Here is a 10,756-nt window from a genome sequence, read left to right on the forward strand (position 1 = left end):
ACAAGTGCTAGTGAATTGCAATGATGCACAAATGTGCAAGAAATCCTGTCGTGCAATGAAAGCTCTCAATGCATCATCACACTTCATGCAATGGGGTGTTGCACAACAGCAATGCTGCTGGCTCCACCTGTATAATGAACCCAATGGCATAGCTACATCTCTCCTCCTAAGAATACAAATGTTACTCGACAGTATGACTGTAAGTCAGTTTTATTGCCATGGCAGTTAAAATTATGTCAAACTGCATTATTTCTGCAGTCTAGAATCTAGACTCTAGATGCACCTAAAGTTCCCTCATGAAGTGAACAAGGATCATTTAAAGTTACGCTGTAAAATGTACTGATAACCATGAGTTATATAACCTGCTTGAAAAGTTACTTAATCACCAAAGTGGTTCTTGCTTAACAGGAACCACTTTGAAATCATCTTACGTCTCCTGCAGAAAGGAAGAATTGTCTCATTTTTTCCCGTTCCAAAGCTTTGCTGCTCCCTGCTGGTTCGTTCCCTTTCTTCATAGCTGCTCGACGGCTGAGTCCAGAGTTCAAAAACAAGGTTGTGGAGATTTACCTTTACAGGTAGCCATACAGAAACTGGTGCCAAGCACTAGTGGTTGCCTTGCTCTAAGCTCACTCTGTTTATCTCTCCTATGGGGGCCACCTGTTGGGGCATCTGCTCTGCTGGGAGGATCAGCCATGATTTCTTAGTGGCCCTGAAGACTCTTCCTCTGGACGACCATAAGGTAGGATATGAAGTGAATGAACATGGCTAAGGAGAACTTGCTACTGAGATACAACAAAGTTGTCAGTGGAGATCTGCATGTGAAATCTTGGCAAATGGTTTTGGGGTGTTGTGTGTGACGGTGTTCAGGCTCACTGTGGGAAAACCAAGTTGGCCAACAGACTAGATCAAGGTGAATGAGTTCTGACAGCAAACTTGTGAGCTGGAATTATTATTATTATTATTATTATTATTACTACAGTCGTTCCTCCTGATTTGCGGTCTTGCCAATTCGCGTCTCTCGGTCTTTCGAGAACAGCAAGCTGGGAGGGACATAATGTCATGTGCATCCGGGTTGTGTGCGCAGCACTGCACACAGGAGCACACCCCCATTTTAATCAATGGGGCTCCAATATTGGCGATTTTCCTGATTCACGGGGGGTCCAGAATGGATCCCCTGCAAATCAGAAGGGACAACTGTATTATTATTATTATTATTATTATTATTATTATTATTTACCATCTACCTTATTTATACCTCATCTTTTCTCCAAAATTGAGGCTCAAGGTGGCTTACAAGGTACAATATACTGTAGCTTCAAACATACAAAAGTCAACATTAAAAATTGAATTAAACTATTCACAACTACTCACAAAGAAAATCAATTCTTTTGAGATGTGGTGCTGTAGAAAAGTACTTTGGATACCAAGACAGCCCAAATCTCCCTGAAAGCCAAGATGACTAAACTGAGGCTGTCATGCATTGGCCACATCATGAGAAGGCACGGTTCATTTGGAAAAGACAATAATGCTAGGTAAGGTGGAGGGAAGTAGAAAGAGAGGAACGTAGATGGATAGACTCTATTAAAGAGATCATGGGTATGATTTTGCAGGACCTAAGCAAGGCAGTGGAGGATAAGGAGTTTTGAAGGTGGTTAACAACAACAACAACAAATTACCAACTTTAAAGCAATTTTAGATAAAAAGCACTTAAAACTGTTTGATAAAAACAATGAAGCGCCCTCTTAAAGGGGTTCTTTCTTTCTTTCTTTTTCTTTTGAACTTTCAATTCTAAAAGCCTGCCAGAAAAATCTTTGCTGTTCTTCAGTCAGCAGGCAAAGATTTTTCTGTTGGACCCTTTCTGGTCTGCCTGGGGAGTGCTAGGATAGAAGCAGCCACCAAGAAGGCCCTCTCTCATGTCCCCATCAGCCATGCCTGTGAGGGTAGTGACACTGAGAGAAGGGCCACTCTTGGGGATTTCAGAGTCCAGGCAGGCTCATACAAGGAGATCAGGGCCCGGTACATACCAGCCCCTGGTCTGTCAGATAGCCTTGACCTAAGTCATATATGGCTTTATAGATCACAACCTGCTTTTTAAATTATATCAGTGGAGCTGTTGTAGCAGGAGAATTGCATGGTCCCTGTAACTCGCCCAAGTTAGCACCAGCTGGAGTTTCCAAACATTCTTACCAGCATTCCCCCTCCTACACCTAGCCCTTAAAGCCATTGGATGTCAAGTCAGAAAACATAAATATTAATAAGAAAATAATGATAATAATAACAATAGATCAGGGAAGCTTGGATTACCTCTGCACACTCAGTTTAACTCTCCCCCCCCCTTTCTCCCTAGGTGGTGGCTGTAGCTTCTCCTAATCTCAGCCGGGCTCAGGAATTTGCGAAGAACCATGACATCCCAAAGGCTTATGGATCTTATGAAGAATTAGCTCATGATTCCAGTATAGGTAAAATTCCATTCTATCCTGGAGTCAGCGTAATCTAGGGTCCATTCCCACTTACAAATAAATCGGTTTGCAATCCGAATTGATGGATCGATTTGACAGTGGAGTGTGGTTCACACTACATGTGCTCCGATCTCATTTTTTCCCCTGTAAAATAACCCACTGATGGATCACATTCACGAATGAATCTATTCAAAATGGACCCGCTCCAGCCGGTTGAAGGGCAAATTTAAATTGATTCTGACCCTCTTCTGGTTCGCACTTGCGCAGAATCGATTTATCCAAAAAGATGCAGAAAAAATTAGTGTCAAAAAAACACAGGTTAAGTGGGTCTAGCGCATGCCCTCCCTCTTCGAATCACTTCAGCAATTTGGTTCAAGTAGGAACCAGGGTCATTTGAACCGGTTCAACCCGATTTGTGATCTGGTTTAAAAAGGTAGTGAGAATCTGGTTTGATTGCTGGACTAGGACTCTGAGAGACCAGCGTTCGGACTCCTGCTCAGCCATGGAAACCCACTGAGTGAACTTGGGGAAGTCACACTCTCTCTGCCTTACGAGAAAGCAATAGCAACCTTCCTCTGAAAAAAGCTTATCAGGAAAACCCAATGTGAGGGTTGCCACAAGGCAGAGTCCACTTGAAAGCACAAGAAGTTTAAGCACCTTCCCTCAAACTTCCTGTCTTTTTACAGATGTGGTTTATGTGGGGGTGATACCACCATGCCACCTCTCAGCCACTCTTCTTTTCATTGAGGCTGGGAAAAATGTGCTCTGTGAGAAGCCCCTAGGCATGAATGCCATGGAGGTCAAGACAATGGTGAAGGCAGCTCAGGAAAAGAAGGTCTTCCTAATGGAGGTGAGAGCCCAGCATGTGCACTGTAACACCCAATGGCATCCATTCATAACATGCTTTTTTATGTCCTGTGCCCTCTGATCATGGCTCAGTGCTAAAGAGGGCATGAGCCTGGACTTCATTTCCAGAGCAGAAATAGACCATTCCTTTTGAGTCGCTTTAATAGGTGCATCATATACAGGAAAAAAATTATGTCGCTATTGCATTTGAAATATTCCATCCTGGTCTGAGCATCCAGATTCCTGGGAGATGTGGACAATTCAGAAAGGACACAAATGATTTGTCAAATGAGGCCAAGGTTGTTCTCTAGGCTAATAGTAGCCAGTCAAATCTCTCGGAGAAGTTTGCAAGCAGTACATAATGGCGACATTCTTTCCTTGGTTCCCAGCAATTTTAGTATCATTTATCTGAAGAAGGTTTACCCTCTGTTTCCTTTATTTACATTATTCCCATATCTTTAACCGAAGCCTTATGTGCAGAAATACAGGTGGGGAAAAATTGTGCATGAAAATAATTTGATTTCTTAGAGATGCATCTAGGAGCATGTGTCCTGCTGTAAATTGTTATGGTACACTAGACTTCATGGGGGGGGCACAGGGTAGGGAAAATGTTAAGTGATTTGCAGACTAATTTTCTCATCTGGTCTCAGGCTTTCTGGACCCGCTTTTTCCCTGCTTCAGTGAAGCTTCGTTCCCTGCTGGACCAAAGAGCAGTCGGGGATGTGGTGGTACTACATGCTGAAATTGGAAGCCTGCCGTCAGTCCCGTGGGGAGGGCAGAAGGAGCTTGGAGGAGGTGCACTTCTAGCTGTGGGCCTCTACTGCGTCCAGCTGGCCTGCATGGTTTTCAACAGAGAGATGCCGGAATCCATTGTGGCTTCAGGGTTCCTGTATGAAACAGGTTAGCCTTTGTTTGCATTTTCAAACAAAATCAAACAGATCATAGTGTGCCATGTTGCAGCTTCTCCTGCATATGTCTCATGGGCCACACTTTGCCCACCTCTAAGGTGTTACTATCCTATTCATAGAGTAAACGTAAAATTCAATTCCAGACTAGTCTGGTGCTGTGTATGAAAGACGGTAGTCTTCCCCTTTCTCTCAGGCAACCAAAGTGATTTTCACAAGGCCAAAGTGATGGGAGCATAGCAGTATGCTCCTGTCACTATCGCACAATTGCGTGAAGATGATCAAACAACGTCGCCATAATTGTGTCGCCATCCTGTAAATAAACAGGAATTCTAGCACCGCTTTTCATTCATGGGAAAGTCCTGTGAATGAAAAGCGGGGATAGAATTCCTGTTTATTTGTGGGATAATGATGCAATTATGGTGACATTGTGGGTTGTCATATGATAATCTTTGCGCAATTGCACAGTACTGATAGAAGCATCCCACTATGTTCTCATCACTTTTGGCCATGTGAAAATCTCCCAAATGTTTTCAGCTTGACCTCCCTACACAAAAAGACTTATGGCAACCCTAATCCCAGAGATCATGGAGGAGCACACTTCCAACACACCTTCCCCCAAATGGGGGACATGGGAGGCAATTATGTCTTTGGCTCTCTCTGGGTCATTTAGAGAATGATGGATAAGGCAATCCAGACATGGAAACTCTGATTTGTTTAATAACAGATTCTATCGTTGAGGCTGCATGAAAATTTGCTCCGTAAAGGGTAAGGACTTGGCAAAACTCCAGTTCTCTTACATTTTGCGGCTTCACAGAACATAATATATAAGGAAGAGATGAAAATAGTTCAGTGGAAATTATATACCCGTCACTTTAAGACAGATGTTTTGAAACCACCCCTGCACAAACTATCCTTTAAATATTGTTGTTGTTGAATTATTAACATAATGTTCAATCCAGTATCTTGTATATTCACTGATCTCTTGCATTTCCCTTTTCATTATCCATTAATGGAAGATCTGTGCTTAACCTGCCATATGTTGTAAAATACAGCTTCTATCATTCCTGATAATTGATCATAGAAATGAAAGGAGTTTAGTCTATAACTTCTGGAGGGACAGTGTTTCCTGCCTCTGTAACAATTACAGTACAAGCCAAAGGTGGTTTCCTGAATGGTACCTTTTATCATTTCTGTATTTCCATACCTTGGGAAAAGTGGACTCAATGTACATCCTACAAGTATCTTTTAAAGGCATGGAGACCCAAGGAGGGTGATATGTCTGCTGTGGGTAAAACATGATGTCTGCTGCTAGGGAGCAAGGCGGTTCAAAGATGGTGCAGCCAAAAACTATGGGCACTGCCTGCCCCAACTGAGTAGATCTTGGGACTCGAATTCCTGAATGGCCAGTGGTCTTGCTGGCTGGGGAATTCGGGAACTGTAGTCCAAGATGTCTAAACTCTTATCATTAACGGTTACATTGGCCCATCCCACAGGAGTGGATCATTCAGCCTCAATAATCCTGAACTATTCTGGTCAACGTCAAGCTGTCCTCACATATACCAGAAAGGCCAAGCTACCTAATCGAGCAAGCATTTGTGGGACCAATGGAATAATTGAGGTAAATCCTTGGCAATGGGGAGGAGATGCACAATATGATCTTGGCGACAAGCGGGATATATTGAGTTCACTTGCTTTCTCATTCAGGGGCCCAGCCCCAAGATATTTTGCTGTCTGTGGCACAGCAGAAAATTATGTCGCTTCCACAAGGAAAGGTACATATTATTTAATTTGCTGTAGGCAAGAAATTTCACAAGTGCCCTCCTGTTTCAGAGACAGTTAAAAAAAGATTCAACGATTAATAATCTGCCATCTTTTAATGACATCTGAAAGTAACCACATGAAGCAGCCACTCACTCTGCCTAAGAGCTGGGTCAAATATTGCCAAGTATAACGGTCCTCTTTCATTTGTCAGGGGACTTAGAAGGACATCCAGTTGAGGTCGGGATTGGGTGATGACTCTTTGTCTCCTTGGTGCCCTGATCAACAAAATAATGCCTTTACACTGGACAGGATTTGATCCTAATATTCTCCAGGGTACTTGCCTCATGTAGCTGATTCTGGATGCCATGGAAGGCACCAAACTCTCAATGACATAGGGTGCATCTGCACTGAAGAAATAATGCAGTTTGACACTGCTTTAAGTATTGTAACTCCATCCTAACCCTGGGATTTGAAGTTTTACAAGGTCTTTAGCTGGTGCCTCATAAAACTACAAATCCCAGGATTCTGTAGGATGGAACCATGGCGGTTAAAGTGGTGTCAAACTGCATTATTTCTACAATGTAAATGCACATTTAGGGTATGACTGGTGCATGAGGCATGGAAATAGAAAGACACCTCTCACAGGGTCCCCTGTGGAAAACAGCTCTACAGATTCACACTACAGTTTGCCTAACTTCACAGTGGCCAGCATTCTGGCATAGTTTTGGGGTCACACTGTCCTGGAAGCTGGGTGGTAATGTGGTGTAGACATCTCTCTCCTCCTATCGTGGGGTTTTCTTGGCAAGATTTGTTCAGAGGAGGTTTGCCATTGCCATCCCTTGAGGCTGAGAAAATGTGACACACCTAGGTTCACCCAATGGGTTTCATGGCCGAGCAGGTAATCAAACCCTGGTCTCTAGAGTCCAGTACAAAGTGTTGGTTATTACCTTTAAAGTCCTACATGGCTTGGGCCCAAGTTACTTGAGGGAACACCTCTCCCTACACAATCCGCCCCACACTCTCAGAGCAACCGGGAATAATTTATTAGAGCATGTAAAGACCAGGTTAAGAACAACTTCCCACAGAGCATTCACTGCTGTAGCCCCTCAATTATGGAATGGCTTGCCAGAGGAGATCTGTCTCATTACCACCTTAGATGCTTTAAAGAAGGCACTTAAGACAGATCTCTTTGACAGGCCTATCCACCCAATCTGTTATAAGAGAGTTAGAAATACTCCACCTCTATTTGTAATGATATGTATTTTAGATGACAATGTAGTCAATGTATTGTATTAGTAGCAGTGCTGCTGTTTTATTGAATGTATTTTATATGACATTGTAGCTCTTAATGTTGTAATGCTGTTTTTATTGTTGCAATCCTGATTCAATCCAAATGGAGAGGCGGGAAATATAAACAAAAAATATTATTCTTATTAGAGTCACAGTCCAACACTCAAACCATTAAGTCACAACTTCCATTTTAGGTTAGTTCAAAAATCTTACATTTCCTTGTGTTTCTTTTTCCATCCTGCAGTTTCCAGATACTTTCTGGTGCCCAACACAGTTGGTTGTCAATGGCCAAATGGAAGAGTTTCCCCTTCCTTTGCCATCCCAAAAGCTGAACTACCCCAACAGCACTGGCCTACGCTATGAAGCAGAGCATGTCCGACAGTGTCTTCTTCAAGGTAAAACCTTCAGACCCTATTGGGTTCAATGATAGTCATTACACCAAAGCTAGTTCACGGTCAGTTCTTCACCTGACCCTTTCTTCTCCCTCTGTTTTCCTTTATCTCTTAGGTCGAAAAGAGAGCCCCATCATGTCTCATGCTGACAGTGAGCTGGTCCACTCCATCCTGGATGAGGTCCGGAGGCAGCTGGGTGTATCTTATCCCCAGGACCACTCCTGAACCATCCTGGAATTGGGCTTTAACACCCTGGATCTGTAGCTCAGGAGGAGGCAGGGTGGCAGATGAAGACCTCCAGATTTCTTCTCACTGAAAACCCTATATCTATAAGCGTGGGAGAAACCATTGCCAATAAAAGAGCATTTTACAAGTATTGATTGTGAGTCTTGAAACACATAAATGAATTGTTTGAGATATATAAAACAATGCAACCAGTACCTGCCTGGATCCAGAGTGTGTAGTTTTGAAGTCTTAGAGCCTTATCACAGTAGACGAATCCCACTCAGAAACAGGATTTTAAAAGTAGAAAACCCCCACAAATGTGGGATGTTTTTCAGACGCGTTTGCATCAAACAGCAATAACACAAAAATAAAGCAAACGTAAAGTCAACAGAAATGACACCTTTTTACTGTCAGGAACTTCCTGAAAGTAAAAATGTGTCGTTTTTGTCCAGTGTGATAAGGTCCTTAGTTTGGGCTTATAGCCAGCTACAGCAATAGTCTTACACATTAGAACATTTATGGCACTTGAAAAGATTTCTGTTTTCGATTACAGCTCCAGAACCACCACTTCTGGCTGGCATGGTAACTATAATAAAAAGTAACTTTTTTAAACACAGGTCTGTGGTGGATTTTTGTTTGCTTGTTTCGGGGCTTAGTTTTGTTTTGTGTTGACAGTTGCTCTAGCTCCCTAGCAGTTTGGTTTCACTTTTCTGCATTTTTTCAACCCAGTTCTATTGTATCCTTTTTGGGGGTGCATCAGGTACAACCCTATAGTGAATTACAAATGAAGCCACATAACTGCTTTATACAAATGTATTGCAGCAAACAACCCCCTCACCACTGATTTCCATGTGTCCCATAGAAGTCATTCTGTTTTTGGAGGGGATTGGTTTTCTTCATTAAAATGTGTAATTTTTTCTCTGGTTTTTTTAAAGGTATCTTTCTAAAAGCAAGTAGGGGCTTACTTTCAAATCATTTATTTTTTTGCTTTTTAAGGCTTACCGGTATGTCCCACACCATCAATAAATGAGTATGATCAGAGTGGGCCAAAGAATCAAAATAAGCATCCAAGACTGAATTTATCATGTGCTTAGGCTAATATCAATTGTAGGATACAAGTTGAATCTCCCTTATCCAAAATGTTTTGGACCAGAGGTGTTTTGCTTTTGAGGTTTTTTGTTTTGTTTTGTTTTGTTTTTAATACCTATATTTGCATATATGTACATAATGAAATGTCTTGGAGACGGGAGCCAACTCTCAATAGAAAATTCATCTGTTTCATATACACATTATACACATTGCCTGGAGGTAGTTTTATACAATATTGTTAATAATCTTGTGCATAAAACAAAATTTGCATATATTGAACCATCTGAAAGCAAAAATGTCACTGTCTCAGCTACCCATGTAAAAAAGTTTTGGTTTTTGGAGTATTATAGATTTTGGAATAAGACTGTATGGTGAATGTTTGCCAGAATAATCTGTAATGTGTTTTTCATTTGGATATAATGCTCTCCATATGTTCACTAATTCTAAACTTTCATCTAGGTTCTTAAACCTATTACAGACATTTGTTGATCTTATTATCTTTGAAATTCTATCAAGTTTATCATTAAATACCTTATTTCTTTCTTTACTGTCCAGCTTTCACATCCATACATAGTGATGGGGAATACAATGGCTTGGACAATTCTAACTTTAGTTTGCTCTTTAGGTTCTTTTCTGGTTCATTCATAGCTGCCCTTCCCGTTCCTGGTCTTTCTTCTGATTTCTTGACTGCATTCTCTTTTCTGATCAGTTTGATCCAAAGTATGGGAACTTCTTTACTTCTTTGTTTTTCATGTTATCTTTGAAAGAGATTCTCATAAGAGAATCAAAACACACTGAAAAGGCACACAGAAAGAAGTTGGGAGAAAAACCCAAACTCAAGGGTTGGGTTGTGCATTTAGAGAAGAAAAGCCCAAAACGCAACTGTTTTCACAAGTCTTTGTGTTCAGGCTTTCCCTTCCACACTTTCCCACATTCTTCTCTGCAGCTGTGTCTGCCCTTCAAGATTTCATTCATTGCATGGCAAACCCCCCCCCCAAAAAAAAACCTGGGTTTTGAGTGGTTTTTTTTTGTTGCGAAGTCTTGAAGGATATAGTTAGCTACACCTTTTGCATCCAGTGTGTGTCTGTTTTCAAATGAAAAATCAGTTGAAAATGCTTCTTGTTTCATAATTAAGAATACAGAGGGATGCCAAAATGGCAGTAATATTAAAGAGACACTGCAGAAGGTTTAATAACTCCAGAACTAAAAGCTGAGATAGCAAAAATTTAGTCTACAAACACTCTGAAGAACCTCTGAGGGAAAAGCCTTACAGTTATTCCCAAGACATTTGTCAGATCAGGAAGCTGGTGCATGGTTCCAAGTAAGGTAAAATGCAATTCAACCAAACTCAGTGCATGCAGAACAAAAACGCTGGTGACTCTGACATAGATATAAATACAGAAGAAAGTCATAAAATAAGATCAAAGGACATGGACACCACTAAGAGATAAAAAAGCAGGCTTAGTAAAATCCATAGTCACCAAAATCACAACATAACACCATGAGACCAAAAGCCAAAGTCCTACTGATCTGAGTTTAAAGACAGTATCTGGATTATAAATTTCTAAACTTTGGCTTGTATGATCTCAGCAAACACTAGATGATGATAATTTCAGACTATCAAGAAGCAATAGCAAAATCCTATACAAATAATTAGTTGTTGTGTGTCTTCAAGTAATGTCTGACTTAGGGTGACCCTAAGGTACACCTATAATGGTGTATCCTTGGCAAAATCTGTTCAGAGGGGGATATGCCTTTGCCTTCTTCTGAGGCTGAGAGAGTGTAA

The 10,756-nt window shown here is 41.4% G+C and overlaps 1 protein-coding gene across 1 annotated transcript; it reads left to right on the top strand.

Moving 5' to 3' along the window:
* The first annotated feature begins 526 nt into the window (after nucleotides 1-526).
* LOC121933342 (trans-1,2-dihydrobenzene-1,2-diol dehydrogenase-like) lies at nucleotides 527-7,911 on the top strand. The gene is made up of 7 exons (XM_042472924.1): nucleotides 527-739; nucleotides 2,348-2,459; nucleotides 3,146-3,309; nucleotides 3,956-4,205; nucleotides 5,707-5,831; nucleotides 7,509-7,659; nucleotides 7,772-7,911. The coding sequence occupies exons 1-7, from the start codon at nucleotides 647-649 to the stop codon at nucleotides 7,879-7,881; spliced, it is 1,005 nt and encodes a 334-aa protein (XP_042328858.1). The 5' UTR covers nucleotides 527-646; the 3' UTR covers nucleotides 7,882-7,911.
* Nucleotides 7,912-10,756: the final 2,845 nt, after the last annotated feature.

The sequence above is a fragment of the Sceloporus undulatus genome, chromosome 6 (assembly GCF_019175285.1).
Source record: "Sceloporus undulatus isolate JIND9_A2432 ecotype Alabama chromosome 6, SceUnd_v1.1, whole genome shotgun sequence".
NCBI classification, from domain to species: domain Eukaryota; kingdom Metazoa; phylum Chordata; class Lepidosauria; order Squamata; family Phrynosomatidae; genus Sceloporus; species Sceloporus undulatus.